Below are 24426 nucleotides of genomic sequence, written 5' to 3'. Positions count from 1 at the left end.
AATCCATTAAAAAAATCTAAATCATGGCCTGCTGAGATAAATTTGTCTGCAATGCCTTGTTGCCTGACAGATTTATTGTTACCCAGCAGTAGATTGGCTTCACATGCTTTACAGTTCTACTGTGAGATCGTTGGCTAGATCCAAATGTGCGCCTCATATCTGTCCTGGCATTTTATTGGCTCCCTGTTTGTTTTAAAAGGGACCATAAATTTTTGCACAGACTTTTGATTTATTAAAACTCCTTCCTTTTGAGTTGAGGTTGATTTAATCTCTTCAAAAAGCAAGAAAAATTTGTATCTTTAGTGTTTCTGCGACAAGGTGAAGACATCTATCCATCTTATACACACTCCCACTACACAAACGCGCACTCATATGCACGTTTCCACGGTGATCCGTCATCACAGACTTGCTGTCACGCCAGCGAGGCCTCAGCAGCAGGTTGGCTGCGGGAAATGAAGCGAGAGATGGGATCTGAACTGGCGTCTGTGTGTGTGTGTGTGTGTGTGTGTGTGTGTGTGTGTGTGTGTGTGTGTGTGTGTGTGTGTGTGTGTGTGTGTAATTTGGGTATGTTCGGACTCTTCTATCTGCACCCCTGTCGGGACTCAGTGGACCTATTTTCCAAGTTTGTCTGCAGCGGTGTGTGTCACAGCTTGTTTGTGTGTCGTGCGGTGACATCAGGGTTTCTGTGCGCTTGTCTGTGGTTCAGCTTTGGGTGTGTTATTGTTTCTGTCACTGTTTGCGTAGCTCTGTGTGTGTTTGTGAAAGGGTAAATGGACTTAGGCAGATGATGTAATACTTTTTGTCCCCTTGTGTGTCACTTCACATAAGCTAATGGCTTTGGAGTTCAAAGAGTGTGTGTGTGTGTGTGTGTGTGTGTGTGTGTGTGTGTGTGTGTGTGTGTGTGTGTGTGTGTGTGTGTGTGTGTGTGTGTTTGTTTCTGTGGGGGAATTTCATTGGATGCATCTTGTCAAAGACAGGAAGGTGCTCAGCTTACTAAAACCATAATCCTTAATTGTTTAAAGTGCAGCACCGAAGCAAAGAATCGGTGTAGGACAATGTTTCTGGTTTATTCTTACACAACTGGACTCGGTGGGACACTGTATTGTAAAGATGGATTTTACCATGTTTGATCATTTCTGGTGCCAAAGTGTTTTTTCTGAAAATATCGAAAAAATAATTTCCGAATCCCTTTTAGCTTTTTTTTTTCTTTCTGTGTCTCTAATACATACAGTGCAGTGCAGCATTCCCACATGTCAAATAGAAATATGAATTTATGGAGTGGTTTAGAGCACACTGGATAACAAAGAATCAATTGACCTCTGCTGCTCCCATTTTCTAAGGCAATATGAGCAACATTTCCTTGATGCCGCAGTACGGTACTGTAAAACACGAGAGCTTTTTAACTGTGAGAACATGAAATTTAAAATGAACCTGTCTCTTATGATGAAAAAATATTGGAATAATAACAGTGGGAAGCTTTGGCGGATCAACCAGCCTTGTTTCTGTGCGTTTGTGCATGTGGTGGCGCGGATTCTGCGTTTATTCCCAGTGTGAGTAACGAGTATGGGTAACCTGACACAAGCAGGAGCTGATCTTCGGTGAGCAGCAGTATTCTTATCTCCATTGGCCGATGGCATGTTTTCCATCTTTTGGTTGTAAAATCCTGCAAAACAAACAAGAACCTATTTGCTCTTATGCTGCATGCATGAGTGATTTCAAACACCACCTCTTCCTTTTTCCACACCTTAACAACTAAAGAATTTATCTGATTTATCTTTCCCTGATGCATTTTTTCCTCTGAATTTAAGTCTAGTAGCTGGGAACCATGGCAACATCAAAATTATTGCAACCAAGGGCAGTGAACTTGCAAACTTTGTCTATGAAATGGTTGCTTTAAAATCACAACCCAGGTCTTCTACTACTTGCAATCGGTTGCAAAATGGGGAAAAAAATTAAATGAAACCACTGATTTTTCATGGTTGTAATAACAGCATTCATACCAATGAATCAAAAATGCACTATTTTCTTAGTTATATTATTAAATTCTGTTTTATTTTTATGTTAATTCATTTCTTGTTTTTATTTTAAATAGTCTTGATAAAAAATTATGTAAAATTTTTTTAAATGTGACTTATTTGGTAGTAAACAGACATTTACGTCTTCTATGAATTATTCTATAACAAATTAACATTGCAGTAGGGACATATTTGGGGTCTTTTTATCTTGCTAAGGAAACGCAGACTGAAGGAGCCTGGGTTCCACCAGCAACCTTCTTGTTAGTAGTAAACCTGAATGACAGCGTCCCCATGATTCCCTGATTGACATGCAGTGAGATAACCAAGGTCTCATCTTTTAAGGGGGTTATAGCGTATTTGTATGCGTGGGATTGGCTTGTTCCATAGAAATTCTCTTAAAATCCACACCTGAAACTGAATATGGGTAAATAAGAAAATGATCTTGAATCCATTCTTTAATTGTGCTGAAAATATCAGGTGTACTCTGATATGGTGCTTATAAAGTCAAATGTGTTCCGCTTTTTAAAATTTGCCCTGGCCTTCTCGGGGCTTGTGTCCAGAATCACAGTGCTATAATCTCCCTGCTTCATGGTCAGAATCACATTTGAATAGGATGCAATGTTTTCTTTTGGTTCTTCAAAATCCGAATATGCTCAATGCAAGTGTGAAGGCCCCCACTGTGTCCAGGATTACCATAAACAAAGACGATCACACTGGTAGACAGTGATTTGTGGGCCTCTCTGCATGCCTGAGATGGTGGTAATGCCTGTCTCCAGAAACCAATGAATAGCAACAAGTAAAAGTTTGTGGGGGGTTTTGTCTGTAGATGTGAAAATGGAAAAATTCAGCTTTATAATGAAATATTGACCAAAAACAACTACAATAAATAAGCCTAGACCTTTAAGTGTCCAGAATAGGATGGATTTAGCTTTATGCCCACTCTCCACTGACTAAACATAAAGGTCGTAGTAATATATTTGGCAGTAGAAATGACTTCATACTACACAAGCTATCCACATATACCCAACCTGAGAATATTGAATGCTACTCAATCTTTACACAGAATAGGAACTTATTGTAATGCATGAAGAATTTGAGTGCAACATTCGGTCTGTTTTAAGCTCAGTTTTGATTTCCAACAACTGCTAAACACAATATGTCATCAAGCTCGCCACTAACTTTGCTCTGAGACATTAGCGTCGGCTGATTTGAAGCTTTAAGTCTGACATTATGATCGTCACTGTTTTGGTTTTCTTTAAAACTGGATGTGACCACATGTGAAGGGTAGCGCTGGGTAGTTTGCGGTATAATTTAATGATGTCGGTGGCTTAAATGTCTGTATGAACCTCTTTATGTGTTAAAAAACATTTCCACATTAAATGTCACAACACTGCACACTGGGTAATTCCATCAATGTCTGCAGAATGTTGGCAGACTTATGTTAACTGTGCATAAGGGGCTCAAAATGTGTGCGATGGAGTCCACATGCACTTGAGGATTTGACAGTGGGACTTAGCGGGAAGGTGCTTCAAAGTCTGCGGGTGTGGAGATTGGGACTGTGTCATATTCCATACACTATTTAGGTCAGCTTCAGCATAAAGGAGTCAGTGAAGGAAGAAAGTTGTAATTCAGTGTCCGTCTTGAATCAGCTGCTATTTCTTCAGTTGATCTTACCTCATCTTTTACGTCACGTTTTGTTTTATATACAGCTAAGCTAATTATATAGAGCACAAATAAATTACAATAATTTGTACAAATCCTGAAAGTTCCTTTCTCCTTTCTTCAGTAGCCTATTTAAGCAGTACGACAAAGCCGACAGCAAAGTCAGCTTTTGAAAGTGATTGAGCGCTTCACTGTGGTGACAATGATTCTGCTGTAGGAACAAATACCTGTAGAAATGTACAATGCTAAAAGCCTATTGATCTCTACTTTTGTCACCTGGTGAAAATAAGCTTTAGCCCTCTTGGTTGGGGTTGGCACACAGTCCCAGAGGGTCTCGCTTTGTTAAAAAAATCACAATCTCAAGCACCGTCACATGCAAATGAAATGCTCCAGAACAAGTCAGTGAGCTCAGATAACTTTAAGTGCAGGAAAAACTTTTCAGCTGCTGTATCAGACAGAGTAAATGCTCAGTTTTCTGCAGGTATTTAGTGAATTTTGCAGCCCGACTTGACTGAATCGTGCATGTTTAATGTCCTGCTGAGAACCAGCAGCTGTGGGAGTACCAAGAGGCCAGTTTGGCAAACAAGTCTTTTTTTTTTTTTCTTTTATAATTTCTTTTATATAATTTATTCTTTCAACCCAATCTCGATTTTTTTGAATTCAGAATAACCAAATCTAACCAATCAGATCACTGCATTTAGCAAAGACTAGGCTTGTTGCTCAAAACGCACACCGGTACTGTGTGCACAGTGAGATGGAAATAGTGAAATAATCCTGTCTTACTTTAGGCACACAGATACTCTTCCGGCTCTCTGAAAGGATTTCTCTGCATTCTCAGATGTAGTCTGTTACGGACCATCTAGGGGTGACCCGACACCCGCAACAAGAGGGATGATCCACCCCCCGTTCGACCCCAAGCAGCACATCACACCATAAGTTAAAAATAGGAAGTGGTTTATGTACAGGAACGGAACAAAATGGAATTCACAGGAGATGCTCAGGCTTCAGGGCGGACCCACACCAAAATAACAAACAAAAGGAAACTAACTCAGAGGAGCGACTGCTCCAAAAGAAACATAACCAAACAACAATCACTTACCTCCCTGACTAACACAACATGAGAAAACTGTGACCAATTGAAAAGGCGATCCACCCCTACTTCCTCCTGGATTCACAAAACAACACAGGGCATGTTGCAGCCCCAGCTGGTTGGGGTAAAAACGAGGATGGATGGATTGCCGTCGTCAACCGTGCTGTCATATACTCCGCCTCCAGGTCATCATCCAATCCGAGCACACCATCTTCGGGATCCACCTCTCCTGTAGGCGCACCTGCACACTCAAATTTACATTTCAGAACCCCAGCCCATGACGGCAGCTGTAACAGGTCCAAACTCTGCCACTGACATCCTGAAATATGGACGAAAGCGGCCATAACGCAGTTTCAGCTCCTGGATCAAACATGGAAACTTTCACTGCTGTTGCCTTTTCGTGGGAACTGGATGGACCGAGAAGTTTCTTAATTGTCTTGTTTAGAAACATCAGGACCAGCTCGTCATTGCTTGCAGTCAACTTTTTTTCACAGAGCATCTGTTGATGGTTGAATTTGCTGCAAAATCGCAGTGTGTTTGGTTTGTAACAGCCTTTATGCTCAAACTAATGTAGCAATTAGTGAAAACTTGGGGTTTTATTACTGACAAAACCGAAAAGGGAGGTCTGTAAATGCACAGACAGCTAATTAAAAATAAGTGGCTCTAATCAGGCAGTGGGTAAGAGGAAAACTAACATTCAAAATAAAAATAAAAAGACCACAAATTACAGAAACATGAAGACAGAGACAGACAGTTCATTTCCCCTTAACCTCCTAGGACCTGGCATCCAAATACATGTGGACATCATAATTTGGGTTGTCTAGACCATACTGAATTGATATCCACTTATGAGGAGATTATACTGCCAATTTTCTATCGAAATTTAAAATGAATGTCCTCGTGTGTGTGGATATCAGGCCCTTGTAGAGCAAAATCAGGTGAAAAGATAAGTCTTTGGTTTTACATTCATCAGGTCCCAATCAGCCCAAATAGCAAAGAGAAGATAAAAATGCATGCCATGAAAGAGTTCGGGTCTTAGGAGGTTAATGATAAGATAAATGCAACATCTGCAGCGGAGCATGCTATAATAAACCAGAACTTAAACCCAGAATGAGAAAAAAAAACAAAAAAACTCTCAAATATTTTGCTTTTCTGTCTCATCTGTGACATGCTGTCAGTCTATCTTGGGGAAGTATTTCAGGTGGTCATCAGACATGATGGTTACAGCATAGCAGCTGAAAAAAACAAAGCAAAAACTGGGGCCAGATGGGTCCTTGTCACACACAGCTACAGCGTTAGCTTTAGCTGTTGGTGCTGCCAACTGTTTAGGAATGTATGCAGAATCTGTTTCTGCATACAACCTCATCTCCTCTCTCTGCTGGAGACTGATGTTACTTTGAAATACGCTCAAGCCAACCTTCCTGACTTTCATGTTTTCATGGTAGTTCTCATTAGCATGTTGATGTGCTTCGTGATCTTTGTCACGTGCATTTTTATTCCTGTAGTCTGAAAGATTTTAATGTAATCCAAATACCGAAAAAAAGTATTTTCGAGTTATCACACTGATTGAAGCCTGCTTTAAGCTTGTCGGTGCCATGGTTGTCTATGAGCACAGTTGGTTTGTGTTGTGAACAGGAAGGAAGAAAGAGTGATGTTTTATGTATGTCTCTGGCTATATTGGTGTATGAATAGTGCCTCTACTTTTGCCACTGAAAATTTTAGTGCTTGTGAGTGCTTGACTCTTCCTGTGTGTCTCAGAATAACATGTCTCCTGGTGTGTGTGTGTGTGTGTGTGTGTGTGTACACTTGAGTTAAAGCCTGTGTGTGCACATGCACAATGCAGCAGCCCAGGATGTCTCCCAAGTTCTGTTTATGCCAGACTGACTGACCTACTGAGAGCCCCAGAGCTAATCACATGACTGCGTAAGCCAGTCACAAGGGACTCTGCGACAGAGCAGCACAGATGAGGCGCCATGCTGCCTTCCAAGTGTGGTTGTTTCTTAATTATTGCATGAGTGCATACTTATTGCCTTCCTCACCCAACCTCTCCCTGACTCTAAAGATGTGTGAGACTGAGCGCTTGTGTTTACAGACATTTAGGTTGCTTACAGCTACTTTGGTTCTTAGTTTAGTTTAGTGGTGCGCATCATTTCTCATGATCGAGCAGATGTGTTAATACACAACATAATACAAGCTGAAGGGTAAAAAAATGTGCTCTAATGTTTTACTGATGGCGATATATCTTACATCCCTCTAGGCTGACATAATTGAATAAAGTTTGTTCTTTCTCACAGTGATGCAATTAGTTCCTTAAAATTCAATGTGTCGCTGAGAATGAAAAACTGCGGGCCATCAGACTCTAACATTGCTGTGCGTGCACTTAAGTGTTGCAGTGAAGTGATGTCACTCGAGCAGACAGCAAAATCAATTTCCAGAGAATGAGTTTTACAGTGAGACTTCAAAATGAACTTTAAGAAATGACAAGCTGAATTTTTCACACATACACTTGCTCAGTTTGGTGAAACAACTAGTTTGGCTTTAGGTCAGATATTTTAATATAGAAAATATATTTTTAATGTAAAAAAATAAGTGCTTTGGGCTTAAACTGTAAGAAATAAATATGGAAATTTACAGTAAAAGTTTGTTTAGCTTGTTGTGCTGACTGGCCCATAGTTTTAAGTGAAAAATTGTTGTTAATTTGTTGTTTATTCATGATTTATTCATTTGTTTTATTTATTTGATATTCATTTTAATTTTTTTTAACCCACTGTAAAAATCATACATTTGAATAGTCGATGTAAGTGAAAAAAACAGGAATGTTCTGTCATTTAATGGCTTATGTACATCTCTTTAACTTGTGTCGTATGAATGGCTGTGAAGGAACTGTGGAACTTACAAAAAAACAGTTAAAAGTCTAAAATGTGTGCCTTGCTTCACAATCCAATCCTCTCCAGATTGCTGGGTCTTTATCGGGTCAATTCTGGCCCCATTTTTCTTGTAAAACAAAGGGGGCCTAGCAAAAAATGTTTGGGAACCACTGCTTTAGATCACAGATTGCATGGGTATAGCTGCGATGGTTGTGGACACTTGTTTTTCAGATCTTGTCTTTAATATTTTGGTCACTGCTTTGTTGTTGTTGTTTTTTTTCACACCAGCATAGATGAGATTGTGGAGTGCTACATTATCAGCTAAGGTGAGCAGGATCAGTGAGCAGGCTGTATAGGTGCAACTCACAGACACGTAATAATGGTGGTTAGCACTATTGTCTCACAGCAAGAAGGCCCTGAGTTCAGTTCCAGCATCAGGCTGTGGTCTTTCTGTGTGGAGTTTGCATGTTCTCCCCCTGTTTGTATGGACTCACTCCAGGTACTCTGGCTTCCTCCCACAGTCCGAAGACATGCAGTTAGTGGGGATAGGTTAATTGGAAACTCTAAATTGTCCATAAGAATGTGAGTGCGACTGGTTGCCTGCCTAAGACTGGCAACCTGTCCAGGGTGTACCCTGCCTCTCACCCTAAGACTTAGGGTTAGGTTCCAGCCCCCTCGCAACCCTGAAAAGTATAAGCGTCAGAGAATGGATGGAATCTCGATGAAATTTGCTACATAAGCTTTAGAAATTCTTTTTATAAAACTAAAATTCGGACAAATTACTACGTGTAGTAGCTGATCTGAAAGCCAAGACATTACATCTGTATTACGTGTACATTGTTGACATTACGTGTCAATGTTCATCAAAAAGTAATGAGCCTGTAATTTTTAGAATATTGTAAAAAAGAACAATAAATGTGTGTTTATTTTTAATTAATTTTGCCATCTCACTGTACACAATGCTGTAGTTAAAGGAAAGGAATAATGTGATTAATGTCTGTGTTTTCATACATGAGTAAAAGCAAACAAGTACTGAAGGCCTGGTAAAACCCCCTTGTGCATTTTTGCTGGTAATACTAAGAATAATTGGTATAATTATAATAATATCTTTACTGTGGATACAGATAAAAACACTTAAATACATGTCTGTGTATAGCAAGACTATAAAAATGTCTTCTAAGAAGTGATTTAAAGAAACTTACTGATCCTTAGAGTTGTATCTCTCCAGGCAAGTTGTTCCAAAGTCAAGCCTTACAAAAAGCATCGTTAGCTTTTAGTTTGGACTTTGGCATAGCCAGAAGGGACTCACCCGAGCATCTGAGGCGGGCTAATAAAGGGTCAAAACTTCTGCTTGTAGTCTGGGGATCGACACATGCTGTGCAAAAGTGAGAATCTGAGCTGTGAAATCTGAACTATTTGAGCTGAGAAAGACATTTTTCATTTATGCCAGAGAGGAGGTAGCTGCGATAGCCGAGCCTCGGGAAAATAAATGTGTGGATGTCTTTCTTCAGGTATGAGTGTGAATTTATTATTAAACGCAAGTTAAAAATAAAAGTACCAGTTTCTTTGAGATTGAGGCTCCTTCTGTGAACAATCCATTCATTCTAACAGGCTAATAACAATTCCCATGGAGGGAAGCAGTAGGTGTAGGTAGCAGGCAGACAGCCTAAATATTGCAAGACAATGCCAAATTCCTGATGAGAAGCAAAGCAACACAGAGGCAGTCTGCCAGGCAGCTACAATATGAATCAAGCAATTAGATTTCCCAACTGAGTGCCCTGGATTATTTTGCTTCCTGTTAGTCACCTGGCATCTTCTAACGATCTACAAAGCAACATTAAGAATACTTTTCTGCCAAGTTTCTGACATTTCTTGAATACCGTGCAGTAATGACTCGCCATGAGCTGTTTTACACTTGTATTTACACTGACCAACAACAGCATGTCGTTACCTTAAGTAAAACTGCAAAACTGCACTTTGACTTTCTTCCTGCATTCCTTCTGACACCTCTTTCACTTTTGACCTTTTTTGGCTCTTGTCATCCTGATGCTTACATCCTTTTTGTAATGTGTTTGATAAAAACACTTACTGTGTAGCAAAATCAGGACATCTAGTCACCCTTTCTTGCAACGTTATCTTTAATGACTTTTGGTAGTCGGAAAAGAGTGAAGTGCCCACTCCGGGTCAGGGACAAGTTCCTGCCCCAAATGGAGTATCTTGGGATCTTCTTCGCGAGTGACAGGAGGGAACGGGAGATTGACAGACGGCTGCAGTGATGGAGACACTGTACCGGTCCGTTGTGGTGAGACAGGGTGAGAAGTTCAGCCATCTTGGAGGGGCTCAGAGTAGAGCCGCTGCTCCTCCACATCCAAAGGAGCCAGTTCAGGTGGTTCGGGCATCTGACAAGGATTCCTCCTGGGCGCCTCCAGGAAGAGTTGTTCCGGGCATGTCCCACCGGGAGGAGGTCCCGGGACAGACCCAGGACATGCTGGAGAGAGGACTTTTAGTAGTTTTTGAGGATGTGACGAGGTGATTGATTCTCACTTTAGGGTGTCAAATGTTGTTGATTTGCATATGGTACAAATTCCACAGGACACCTTGTTCGAGCACACGGGAATGTCTACATGAAAGAGATCCTGCGTGCATGTATGCACCAGCATATAGAGAGCCCCCCAAATATCTTTAAACCTGCGCTAATTTTCCAAGGCTAAGACTACATCAAAACTGTGATATTGCATAATGTGATAAATGCAATCAATGGTTATGGGTGACTGTGCTATGGATTATGTGTTGCTATGATTTTAGCACATTTGAGTTTGTGTAACATTTTAACTGTATCTCCAAAGCACTTTGAACCTTTGAACCCAGAAATCCAATTTGATACGAGTTGATGTGGTGTAGTCCGTCTGTTGTGTGTTGTTGTATTGTTGATCCTCTTCACCGCAGAAGAACAATTTGTCCAATCAAATATGTGCTAAACCCCACAGTGAAACGGAACTTAAAGCGCCTTTATCTTCAGTAATGCAGCATATTTCCACATGAAATCCTTTAGATATGATTGGATCAGTCAAAAGCGGGCACGGATTACCAAATATGCCAAGAGAATATGGAAATAGAGGCCAATGCAGGGATAGAAAGATGCAGTGACCTCCACATTCTCCCCATTCAGCTGTGCTCTGAAACCAGAAGCGTGTCCATGCAACAGGATTTGCAACTTCATATTAGTAATGATGGTGGTTCAGTTCTTACTAGAAAACATTGCAGAGGTAATTTAAGCTGCAGACCCAGCAGGCGCCAGACCAGGTTATGAGCAAAAAATCAAAGTGTGCAAAACTAATCAGTTCTGCAAAATAGCTTTAAATTTGGTCCTCAGTGAATCACCTTGTTGTTGAATTGTGCTATACAAATAAACTTGCCTTGCCTTGCCTTGCCTTCAGTGTGCAGAAAGTAAGACAGTATGTGTTTTTAAGAGGACAAAAAATATAGATTCCTATTTGTTTTTTTCCCCCTGCTACAAACATTTTTCTTTATTTCGAGGTTTCTGCTGAACAAATATGACTGATATTGTCTGACACACCTCAAAATTATTAAAGCAGCACATTAACTTAGCAAAATACACAGTTGTAAAACCAGTCGAGTCTTCCTGTGTTTTATGGGGCTGAGGCTATCTCCAGCCTTTCTTCCTTTATATAGCATTTTTCCAGGCTTATCCTTTTTAATATTTTTTTTATTTTATCTACATTTTTTTTTGTAAAAACACTGTGTGAAAATATAGCATAATTCAGTTTTTCTATTTCTTAGTGTAGTACATACAGGCTGAGGCGGCAAGAGCACCTATATTCTTTTCTGTAAAGTACCCGACCCTCAAAAAAACAATAAAGAAACCGATAAATGACAACATCAAAACACCAAAAAATATATATCTTTGTAAACCATTCTTTAAAACACACACACACACACACACACACACACACACACACACACACACACACACACACACACACACACACACACACACACACACACACACTAAATTTGTCAGCATCCTACCACAATTTACACATTAATCTCCTTTAAACACCCTCTTTTTTTCTTTTAGTCACATTGCAGATCTCTTTCAAATCATATTTGATGTCCAGAAGTACAAAATCATCCATCCAGCTCTGGCTTTAAATATCACTTGGCAGAGATATACCAATGCTACTGCATATTTCACATCAGTAATGTCTAATAATATCAAGTTTGTAATGGCTTCCTATATGGTGGGTTAGGTATTTTAATATAGGCCACACAGCAGGGAGACAAGCCCACAGGCCTCTCACATCAAACACCAGCCAAACCGCTGGAGGTCTAAATTTAATCCACATGTCATCCGATTAGTCTGATTTTCAATCAGAACTAATAAATAGTAAATAACTTCAAACAAAGCAGCCATATTATTTTCTCTGTTGAGGGGTCTGTTCATGCAGCCAACTAGTGCATGTAATTCCCCAGTGATCATAATTGTATTATAGATAATTCAAGGTTCTTTTTATCTGTAAACTGTTGGCACAGTACGATAAGCCCTCATATGCATTTTCATCCTGCCAACAAAAATAATGTCTAATGTTGCCTCTTACGCCAAGCCGTGAAACTGCAGGGCACCACTGTGACACGCAGGTGGGACTCGATTTCATTTCTGTAAAACATTGTGGGTGACTGATCACATAGTGTAACTCAGACTAGAAGCTAGAGGCTGTCTGTCAAGCAAAAAAAAAGAATGCCGAACATCACAAACATGCTCGCTTTTGCCTTCATTTATCAGCAGATATTTGCGGTGCATGAATTCCTTATCAGTGTAATTTTCTGTGTTTACGAAACAAGAGTTCATTTTGTGCTCTGTTCACTTGTGAAGTTGTTGCGTTAAATATGTTATTGTGTTTGTTGTGATAACATCATACTTCCTTATCGCTCATTCTTATTGTTACAGCCGCCGTTCAAGGTGATACACAACAGACGTCTCAGACGTCACAAATAACCAGAACGCTCTGTGTCTTTCTTTATCCGTTCTAATGGTTACCCCGGTGACAGCATCCCTGTGGTTGCTGTGGAGACCCAGCAGCAGAGGAAGCCCAAGCTTGTTGTCAAGCTGAACGAGGCTGTTGATTTACTGTTACCTCAAATAGGTTTGGGCTCCTGCTTTGCTTCTTTTCATCTAACGACTGACTTTGGTATCACTTTGTTGCGCTGTTTTGAAGTGCAAGGTTGACGTCTTGTAGCAAAAGGAAGTCTAGTAAGTTTCTTTTAATGCGTGAATGTATAAGATGGAATCTCTGCAGATTAACATAAAAAATTTTTCTTCCATGTTGTTTTCTCTTTGTCTTTGATTTAGAGGATATCAGGTTATCAAAGCCATGTTAGGCTGAATGTGTTCTCATACAGAAACTGAACACGGACGATTCAAAAATCGTTCTGAAAGCAGAGGTGACAAAAGTTATTCCTTCGTTTTTCTTTCATTTTACCTCTCAGTTCAAACCATCTGACACAGAGAAACTTGACAGGGTAATTCTTTTGTATTGACCGGTCTGAACTGACCCAAACACCCAAAATGTTTGACTTTAACAGCTGTGAGGAAATGACATTTCAGCTTGACATTTTGTGACTTTCTGTGCTCTTTCATCATAAGACTACACACACACACACACACACACACACACACACACACACACACACACACACACACACACAGCAAATATAAGTATATATATATAAACAATTATGGAAGTAGGCCTAATAATGATAATGATTATTGTAACTCCTTGTACTATGGTCTTCCCTCTTCTCTTCTTCTTAGACTGCAAACAGTCCAAAATGCAGCAGCCCGCCTTTTAACTGGTACCAGGAAATTTTGCCATATTACCCCTGTCCTAGCTAGCCTGCATTGGCTGCCCATAAAGTACCGTATTCAATTTAAAATATTACTTCTTACTTTCAAAACTATTAATAAATTAGCGCCAAGTTATCTTAGTGAACTTCTCAAACCACATACTCCTGCTAGAACACTCAGATCTGCCACTCAACTACTTCTGACCCAACCCAGATCTCGACTGAAGTCTCGGGGTGACCGTGCGTTTGCTCTGGCTGCCCCGGTACTGTGGAACACCCTTCCTCTCGACCTCCGCGCATCTGATTCCATTGCACTGTTCAAATCACGATTAAAAACCCACTTATTCAATCTTGCCTTTCCCTCTAGTTAATATTTCTTTTATGATTTTATATCATGCACTTTTATGCTCATTTAAATTCTTGTTTGCTCTGTACCTGTTGCTTTCCTATGTATTAGTGACAGTTATCTGCTTGCATATTTAGTACTTGCTTTGGTCCTATTTCTATTATCCTCCTCCTATACTCTATTTTACTTGTTAAGCACCTTGGCATACCCTTGGTTTTTAAGTGTGCTTTATAAAGTTTATAATAATAATAATAATAATAATAATAATAATAATAATAATAATAATAATAATAATAAGATGATTATTTGGAAAAAAAACCCCAACAACAAATACTGGAGCCCTGTCTATTTGCATGTACTGATTTCCACTTTGGCTCCAAACTTTATGTTGTTGTTTTTCTACTTTTTCACATATTAATATGCCCCAATAACCAAGCACCTCTCCGACTGTCAGTGTCTGTAGCTACAATCCAAGTGATCACACTTTCTTGGCTTTTGAAGTGGAATATTGGCCAGTTCCAGTCTGGCCCCTAAACCCTGTCCCTACTCATTTTCAGTCCGTTTGATGTTCACATGGAGGGTCCACAACATTAAGTGATGTTCCAGAGCAGATAGCCTTGAGTGGAAGTGGGCTATAAAGCTTTCATACCCTGATTCTGCTCTGCTGCTGGCTAACTAACCAAACTTGGGCCCCATATTTACAGATATATTGCATTTATAAACACAATTATGTTTGCACGTAGTCTTTTTGCATGCCACTTCAGAAGTCATGTTATTTTTATTCGTATAACAGCAAAGAGCAAGAAAGAAAAAATGAAGTGAGACCAAACAAACATCTGAATGAAACTGAAATAGGCTGGATCTCCTAATTTAAACTAGCTGTAAGTGAGACTGCATGGAGCTGAACACAGGGGGGTGTAGGAATTAGAGCGTGTAGTTCCAATCCATATGTAATATACGTTATATAAGGTTTGCATTTTCATTTAGAGTTTACTGGTGGAGAGGATGCCGAGGACATAAAATAATCGTAATCATGAGTAATGCTACAAAAAATAAAAAGCAATAGAAAAACAAGTGGAATTATTGTTCAGGCTTTGAGCATCTCTCTGAGATTTTATTCCTCGTGTTGCTGATTGACAGCTCTTGGCCCTCATTTGGAAATGAAGTGCAATCTTACTGGGAAAAGATTAATGAATGCTGGCACAAGGACTGTAAAATATGTCTGGAGTGCTGTGGGATTAAATGAGCCGGTGCTTGTGTTTTTCGATAGTTTCGATAGTGCTATTTTTCACTTTCTGTGTGAAGTTTATTAGTGTAGGATATTTCAGCAGTGATCAAACATCAATTTAAACTTAATCTCATATTCTCCAATGGCAGGCTTGCAGCCTTGGCGAGTCCAAAGCAGCTAGCTCATGGCGTTACACAAGTTGCAAGCAGAAAGCAAGTGATAAGTTGAGGAAAACAAGAATTGTATTATATGTAGAGGGTTTCAGCATATTTACTGCTTACAGCTTTTCATAAAAACATAGAGATATTTATGTTATAGCCCATACTACTGTTTGGGCAAGGATAGTAGGCAGCACTAATAATGTATGAATTTAGAATATTTATGAAACAAATATAAAAGGGAAAAATGTCTAAGCTACAGGCACAGTTTCCTCTTATTTGTCTTGTGTGCACAAATCTCCTGATTTTTAGAATTGATCACATGGACATGGATGCCACTACTACAGTGCAACTATATATGTGTAGCAAGTCCATTCCCCCATGAAAATAGAACTGAATAAATGTAACCCATTCAGATATTGACAACAGCTGAAATAGCAGCCGTTGCATTAATACTCACTGATAAGCTGCATTGTGTGTGTGTGTGTGTGTGTGTGTGTGTGTGTGTGTGTGTGTGTGTGTGTGTGTGTGTGTGTGTGTGTGGATATGCGTGTGGATATGCGTGTCCTCTTCTAACTGTTTAGTGATGCAACTTTCAGAAACCAAAAAGCTTCACCATTAGCCACAATTTTTTATTGTGTGCATTAAATCCATCACTGTACTGTGTGTGCATGTAACTGCTGTTTCAGTTCAGCCAGAAATAGACAACCAGAGTTGGAAAGAGCAGTGAGGCAGTGGCAACAGATCCGATGCTAACTGGAGCTGACGTGATGCTGGGTTGCAAAGTAGGTTGCAGATGTGCAGAAAATTGTCTGCGAACTTGGATGCCTTAAATGGTTCCTTGCATAGGATCGCCACATCAAATCAAATGTTTAATGATCAGCTGTATTCTGGAGGTTTCCACAATTTGGTTTGGCTTAAAGGTGTAAATGAGGAAAAAAACACAAACAGTACATATTTACATTAATTTAACTATAAATCCTGAGAAAAGTAGGCCTACTTCCCTGTTATCACACTCTTTAGTCGGTGTGATATTGTGCTGCACTCAGCTCACACAATGGGTAGTTGTTGTTGTCAGGCAGTTTTCTTACACTTTGGCAGCTCTTAGCAGTATTACTGAGAACACGGCACACTTTCCAAATGCTGCTTTCTCCCCTTCAGAGAATAATAAACTTCTCAGAACTGCTGCTGCATTACTTTTGTTTTGCACATACACATTATGAAAGACAGATTGTTTTAAACGCTCAAGAACCTAAATAATTGCATTATATCACATGAGCATTTTTTGCATCCTTGTGGAAATTTTGGGCTGTTTCTCACACAAACAGATGGAGTGTCTGGGTTGCTTCAGTGCTGTCAGATCCTGTCAAAGCAACAGTCCTGGTCATACTAATATGCTGGCAGACATCACTAAAGAATTAAACTAAAGACAGCAACTCAAATATTAACATAAAAGCCACCTTTTGAGTACGATTTGATTAGTACGCCTCTTTTTATTATCACTGACTGATTTAATTTTTTCTAAATATCTATTTTTTTTTCCAACAATCTATCCAAACTGCTTTCTGTTCTTGCCTCCACACAGACAGATGGATGTCCTGAATAGTCCCAGGAAATGGTTACATGTCCATCCTGTTGGACGGCCTCACTGTGTTGGATAGAATTTATTGGCTTGAGACTACCATTACGCCCACTGAGTCTCGTACCACATCGAGTACATGAGTGCTTTGTGGTTAGAGTGGGAGTCCTGGTAGCAAGTCAAACACTTTATTTTTTAAAAGGAAAAACAATAGCATTGAGAAAAAAAATTTCCATGATCCTCACAGTCTCGCTTTACACAGAGACCTTGGACCTCATTCACAGCACTGTGTAGAGACAAATATGTAGATAGGTGCTTAAACCATGCAAATGCTTTAAACACCAGTCCACAAAAAAATTCAATTTTGTCCCATGAAGTTGTTCTTACTCTGCACAGAAATGTGCAACTCCCAACGGTTTGTGTATGTGCAAATGATCAAAATGTAAACACACATGCATTGTACAAATATTAATTCATATAGTGCCAAACGAGGAAAAAAAAGTTGCCTCAAGGCACTTTTTACTGTAAGGTAAAGATCCTAGAGTGTTCAACAATCAAATAACCCCCTATGAACAAGCACATTGTGACAGTGAGAAGGAAGAATTTCCTTTTAGCAGGAAGAAACCTCCAGCAGAATGAAGGACCGCAGAAGGCAGTCCAGAATAAATCTGTTTCATTATCCTAAACAAAACTTTAAGAACAACATGCACACTCGTTTTGTTTGCAAATGACAAACACTTTTGCACACATATTAGTGAATTTGGCCCCTTAGCATGTTGGTTGTGAGTGTGACCTCTATTTGTCTTACATTTTAGAAATTACCTTAACTGAAAAATCACCACCAACTGGTGAGCTTTGAAGCTTTAGACAACAAATGAATGTAAAAATACCCCTGCCAATGATCTGGATTAAATTCAGCTGAATCAGTTGTACATACACATGCTCTGAGGGCAGTTGCAAATTTGTTTTGCGTATTCAGCATATACCTGTAATTCTCTGGCAAACTGTCCAGTGTGTACCCTGCCTCTTACCCTTTGACAGCTGGGATAAGTGGATAAGCTGTTAACAAAATAAATAGACCATATTATTCAGTCCAAGCTTGATTTCCAGCGAACGAGCTAAAATAATGTACCCTACAGTAACTACCCAGTCTGGAACAACAGTAAGTAAGGTAAAGACGGATGATTTTCATTAAATGCATTTATATGATAGAGTTCACTAAACACTTAAAGTAAAAATTCAGGTCATTTAAATGCTGTTTTTGCTCTGTGTTAGCTAGATATGTAAATGCACAACTGTACATGCTGGGAATACCAGATTAAAATAAAATAGACTAAACAAAAAAAGAAGAAGCTATAACCGCAAGGGTAAAGGTCATGACAACCAATTCTTAAAATTTTGCAATAAAAATGGTAACATGTTAACATTTAGCCTTTCACCACTGCTAATTTAAGAGATAAAGATGCAATTTGCAAGCTAGTTTTTAATTACATTAAATACATTAGTATTAGCTCAGGTAGACCAACTAAAATATACACTAGATCACCAGTGATTCATTCCTTGGAAACTTTGATAATTACAACAAAGTTTCAAGTAAATATTTTAATTTGTGAAAGTGAAATGGAAAATTGTCCCTCACAGCAGTGCTCAGTGTGCCTCACTTTGAGATAAGACTTGTAACCATCCTGAGCAGCTTTTGTGCAATCGTTGTTGATAAATGAATTTAATGTCTTTATAGAACACCAGGCTGAACGTGACATGATGACATCTTTTGCTGAAGGTCCCGGCATTGTGAGCGCATCCACTGATTGCATTGTGTATGTGAAAAACGCTCTGCCTGTTACTAACAATGCTATTTTATTTGGCCTAATGAGTTGAAACTGCAGTGTCTTCATTAGTGCACATAATGTGACACTCTTCTGTACTGCAGGGTGGTACTGCAGATGTACTATGTAGTTTAGTCACATAGACAAATCTTGCCTGCAGCTCTGAGGTGGAGATCAAGACATTTAGATTTTTTTTAATCCAGCATGTGTGATAATTACCTGAATGAAAACCAGCCACCAGTTGGCTGGTTGGCAGACTGAGCTGCCACACTCCCCCTCCTCAGTTTTTCTCTCCATGTTGACGACCAATTGGCTCAGTTCTGTTCTCACACTTCCTAACCACCTGTCCTGCTCAGTCAGAGCGGCAGCATGGATCAACTTTTGTTGGCCGGAAGCTTTGAGCATGGAATACAGGAGTGAGGAAGGCAAAGCCCTGACCAAAGAGATTATACCCGGATATTATCACAGGCACCTGAAAATAGCAAGCCGAAGTGGTCAGAAAGCTTGCAGTGACCTGGCAAGGTTTTACAGGTTTGTGTTGGCATCTGCAGAGATGCAGTGGGACATCAGCAGAAACAATGCCAGCTGGAAACTCGCTATCGTCAATACATAGTACGACCTAAACGGCCTGCTTTGTGCATCGTTTTCATGTGATGATTCTCATAATCTGCTAAAAGCCGAATGTTCTCACATGGACATGCTCAGTGTGTCTTTTCCAAATAGAGAAAGCATATCATGTCTGGACAGATCTACATTTATCCATCTTTAATCCATATTTTCTGTTCCGCCATCCACCTACCATCTATCCATCCATCCTGTCCATATTTGTTCTCAGTAGAGGTTCTTCTATCCTAGTGTTTTGTCAGAGGTCTGATGGTAGAGTCGCATATGTTGCTCTCAGCCTGAGCAGGTGGCCAACTGTTGGCGGAGAAAACACTCAAATCACTGCTAACAGTTATGCATATGGTAAAGGCCTTCCATCCTCGACACCGTCCATCATTCATTCATTCCATGACCATTCATTCATCCATTCAAATAAACAGATTCCTGTTAGATACTTAAAGAAACAAAAAGTTGACTATGGAAAGAAAACACTCCTCAATAAGTATTGTGTACTTGTGTTTGTACAAATTACAGTAAATTAATATGCTCTGTACCACTTTTACTTTTAAACATTATCAAGAACTATGTGCCAAATGTCAACTTTTAGGGTAGATTTACTAATCACATTCCTCTCAAGGTTATTATAGTTAACTAAAACGAAACTAATAGCTAAAGCTAGATGTAAAAAAAACAAACAAAAAAAACATTTTAGTTAAAATACAAATTTAAAGGAACTCAAACGATTTTTTAAACCTATAAAACAGATTAAAATAGAATAAAAATCAGAGCAGAAATATCCGTTGTTTAAGTATCAGCATGTCTTTTATCCTGTCTTCCTTCTCTCAGCCCAACCGGTCACAGCAGATGGCCCCGCCCCTCCCTGAGCCTGGTTCTGCTGGAGGTTTCTTCCTGTTAAAAGGGAGTTTTTCCTTCCCACTATCGCCAAAGTGCTTGCTCATAGGGGGTCATATGATTGTTGGATTTTTCTCTGTATCTATTATTGTAGGATCTACTGTATAATATAAAGCCCCTTGAGACGACTGTTGTCGTGATTTGGTGCTGAATAAATAAAACTGAATTGAATTGTTAGTTTGTATCGAAATTGTATCAAAACTTGCCTGATGAGTTTTTGATGGACATGTTCATTCAGACTTTGGAGGTCTACAAGACTGAGACACCACTGCTTTTAATAATTTCCTTTTTTATTGTAATACCTGTACGGATTTTTCAAATTCTCCCATTTACTGAAAACAATAAAGCTACCACAAAAGACTAAGCTAAAATGAAATATTAAAAATAAATAAATAAATAAACTGAAACAAGAAAGGACATTAGAAACTAAACTTAATTAAAAGCAAAGATTGCTATTGGAGCTTAGCTTGCTATAACATAAAGCAGCTGCAATATAAATTGCAGTAGCTTAACTTCCACTTTAAATGATATTTATAGTATGACATCCTTTTTGAACAGGAACAGATTGGTGGTAGTTAATAGTGCAGTGGTTGAAAGGCTTTCTAGCAGGTGTCCAGAGGATATACAGCAGCTAAGCTCAGAGCTAGTTCTATAAAGCTTCTCTTGCTCAGAATCACTGTCTTTTAATTAACCAATCCTCCTTAGAGACATGGGGAGCATGGGAAGTGTGCGTCACACATGCACACTTAACACACAGGCTAAAATGAGTGTGTGCTGAAAAAAAATCTATCCAGATTTACTTCTCTTATAATCTTTTGGCTGGAAACCAAAAAAAAAAAGAAAAAAGAAAAAAACCCTCCAAAAACATGCAGCATCTACCTGGATTGAGGCCAAAACCAAACCTTTTGACTTCACAACAAATGAGCAAATGCAGTAAACCGTACCACCCACTGAGACGTCCAGCAAGCCAATCAGACGGTCAGTCTTGTATTTCTTCCTTGTTCATTTCCACTAAGGCAAGGTGCCTTTGAGCCTGAATGTATTAGGCAGGATGATCACCTTTCTCTGCCAAACCTTCAGGCTTTGTTGAGAAGATGAAGACAGTTTACAGAATGGAGATAAAGGCCGGAGCTAAATGCTTTGACTGAATGTTATCTTTGTTGCTCCATTTCCACGTATCATCTGATGTTTACCAAATGAAAAATGACGCCACAAAACTGTGATTACTTAAAAATAAGCCACACCAAACGTTGCCTGGAAAACAGATCATTCTCATCATTTGACTTGTGAGCTGAGCGCTTGTGTATGTTCTAGGAATAATAACGCCACGCGTAGCACAGCTAACCTAACAGATCAGATTAGTATCTGTGAAATCACAGCTGATTAGGATTTGCGTGTGTGTGTGCGTGTGTGTGTCCTAATGCACTCTGGAACATCTAAATTAATTCCCTATGCTTTATCCTCTAAAAACATAAGTGACCTACTTTAGACATTATTACTATTTTCCACAGTTGCAGTTTTAATCCCTTTGGATAAATGTGTGAGAGACAGAGGGGTAAAAAAGAGAAGGTGTGTGTGTGTGTGTGTGTGTGTGTGTGTGTGTGTGTGTGTGTGTGTGTGTGTGTGTGTGTGTGTGTTTTGCAGAGAGTGAGGGAGGAACTTTTATTTTTTCCCCAGTGATGAGCAAAACAGTTAAAATCTCCTGGCATCTGGAAAGTTGTGATGGCATTATGAGGACTAATGATCTGAGGATTCCAGCTGTGTGTGCTCACAAATGTGTGTTTGTGCATGGACGGGAACGTGTTACCATAAAAGTAATTGTCTAGCTTGTGGGACTGATGAGTCAAAGACTGCTCACTATTGTGCCGTTGTCCAGAACTCCTAATTAAACTCTATTCTTTCTTTTTCTTTCCCCATTTCCTTCTCCATCACTCTGTTTCCAGCAGCTGAGGGAGGTCATCATGAGTCAATGAGGCAGGCTGACTTGCTTCTGGACCCCGCAGTGACTTCCAACCTCTCGGCCACCCCTGGGATTGGAGACAAAGCTGGGGCTAACAACAAGGATACAATGGATGGGCCTCACACTGGTCCTGATGCTGGGTCTGAAGCTTGGCCTGAGGCAAAAGTGTTTGCTGAAGCCAGAACAGCAGTTTGGACAGAAACAGAAGCAGGAGTGCGTGCTGAAGCAGGTGGCAAAGTCTTTACCGAGACTGGGATTATGACAGGAACTGGTGCTTGGGCTGAAGTCGGAGCAGAATGGAGGCCCGTAGACACAGAAGGGGAAGACCTGCCGAGCATGCCTGGGGACACAGCTCCCTGGCTGGGGCAGCGGAGGCTACAGACAGATGGAGAGGAAAGAAGAGAGCAGGCAGCTTTCTCATCTGTCCTAACCATGCTGGCAGAGACAGCAGAGCTGCAGGCTCCAGTGGTTGGAAAACCTTTAGGGCTGCTGTCTAAAGCTGCTTGGACCAAAAGCTCCTCTTCATCATCGGCCAAAGCCACCTCCTCCTCTACGACAAAAGCATCCTCTTTGCCTTCTTCCTCCACATCCTCCTCCTCTCCAGCTAGTACACTACAAGACAGTCACACAGCAGGATCACAGAATATATCTGTGCTTGTTGTCAACACTAACTACTCCAACAGCAACAGTAGCCCCACCATTGGTATGTAATATTTCTGCCATTTGAATATGTTTCACATTTTTACAATGATTACGTGTTAGCAACCATAACTAGACACTGCTGACTAAAAAATAGTTTTTTCCTAAAAAGGAAAAACAAGAGAAACAGTGTAAGGAGTTGATGAAATTGTGTGTTCATCAGCATGAGTATTTTTCACTAATTATCTTGGTAAGTAGTGGTTAGACTTCGAGTACAACAGGGAGCAATGCAATTTTGAGGAAACATAACTGAGATGAAGTGTACTGTCTTCATCTTCGCTTTCGTCATTTCTCCTACAAATATAATACATACAGTTAAAAAATAACTTTAGTTTAAATATAAAAAAAATGTTTTTTTCAGTAAGCATTGATTTGCATACACATCATGATATAAGCTAAAATACATTTAGGTTTTTTTTTCATTAAACTAATCGGTTCTAAGATTTTTGAATTAGCATTAAGCGGCTAATTAGTTATAGCTAATTAGCCTGCTAGCTTAGCTTTCATCTAAGATCCACTGCTGTTAACAAGAAATCTGGGCCTGTTTTTGCTCCAAACACTGGTTCATGGGTTACATGCAATGCAACGGTGTCCTGTATACAAAGTATAATTCATCTGCTGTGGTTCATGCTACATAATGAAAAATGCTAGTTTGGGTGGATGTTTCATACTATAGCCTGACCCTCAGGATTCTGGTATCACTTCAGTGTAGTTAAAAGAATGAAATGAAACAACCCATGCAGTCTATACAGTCTGCTTAGAGAGGCAGGAAGCATGCTATTTATACTAGCATAACAAAGCTGTTTGACCCTCTGACTCCGGCCAAACTTTAAACTAGCATAAAATAGGATCACACTGTTACCCACCCACCAACATTTAGCTACTGGAGCTAAACGTGTGTGGAGCTGTGTGTGTGACTTGCAAATTGTCTCAGCAGTTTCTCACCTTTCTGAATAGCAAGACTCCTCTGAGGATTATGTGCCACTGAACGATCATGCACAACAATGTAGTATTGTATTTGGCATCCCGTGAAAAGTAATCATAAAGAGACTGCTTTAATGTGATCACCTGATTGCAGGGACTGTGGAATTTAATTGCTCCCCCTAATTGAATAATGGCATGCATTAACTCTGCTTACGTCATTGCACAAAGGCCTATTGTGGCAATAATAAGTGAATAGCAAACAGTCAGCTAATTTTGCTCAGCTTTTGTTTTTTTTAAGCCTACAGCACACTTTCACACAGCGAAATCGGCTTTGATGTCATCTTTTATGAATCGTCATTCTTAACTACTTTCATCAAATTGTAATTTTCAGCATTGCTATCATCACAGCCACTTAGGCGCATCATCTTCATCATCCCATCATCGCCCTCACTATTTTGTCAGCATCCTTCATGTCCTGTCCCATTTCATCACCTTCGTATCTCCCCTGCTTCCTGTCATGCCATCATTATCTATAGCGCTGACATCAGCAAGGTAAATCCTTCACATATATTTTAGCTTCTGATCAACGAGTGAGCAGAAAGCTAATATCCTGTTGCTCAGAGTTTTGTGTCACATAACAAGCACAATATTTGAAGTCGTCAGGTGTTGATAAGAATGAATCCGCAGCTTGG

At 39.7% G+C, this 24426-nt stretch overlaps 1 protein-coding gene across 5 annotated transcripts in view; it reads left to right on the top strand.

Moving 5' to 3' along the window:
* Nucleotides 1-24426, top strand: part of kiaa1549la (KIAA1549-like a) — a 118049-nt gene that overhangs the window by 26297 nt on the left and 67326 nt on the right. For 4 of the 5 annotated variants that reach the window (XM_026172778.2, XM_080304094.1, XM_026172777.2 and 1 more), the window contains exon 2: nt 22095-22814. In XM_026172778.2, coding sequence (XP_026028563.2) covers nt 22095-22814 — 720 coding nt within the window. The remainder of the gene's footprint in view (nt 1-22094; nt 22815-24426) is intronic. The other variant, XM_080304093.1, reaches the window with a different exon arrangement.

Source organism: Astatotilapia calliptera, chromosome 7, assembly GCF_964374335.1.
Source record: "Astatotilapia calliptera chromosome 7, fAstCal68.1, whole genome shotgun sequence".
NCBI lineage: Eukaryota > Metazoa > Chordata > Actinopteri > Cichliformes > Cichlidae > Astatotilapia > Astatotilapia calliptera.
The sequence above is the reverse complement of the archived record's forward strand: the minus strand, read 5'-3'. Positions and strand labels throughout refer to the sequence as shown.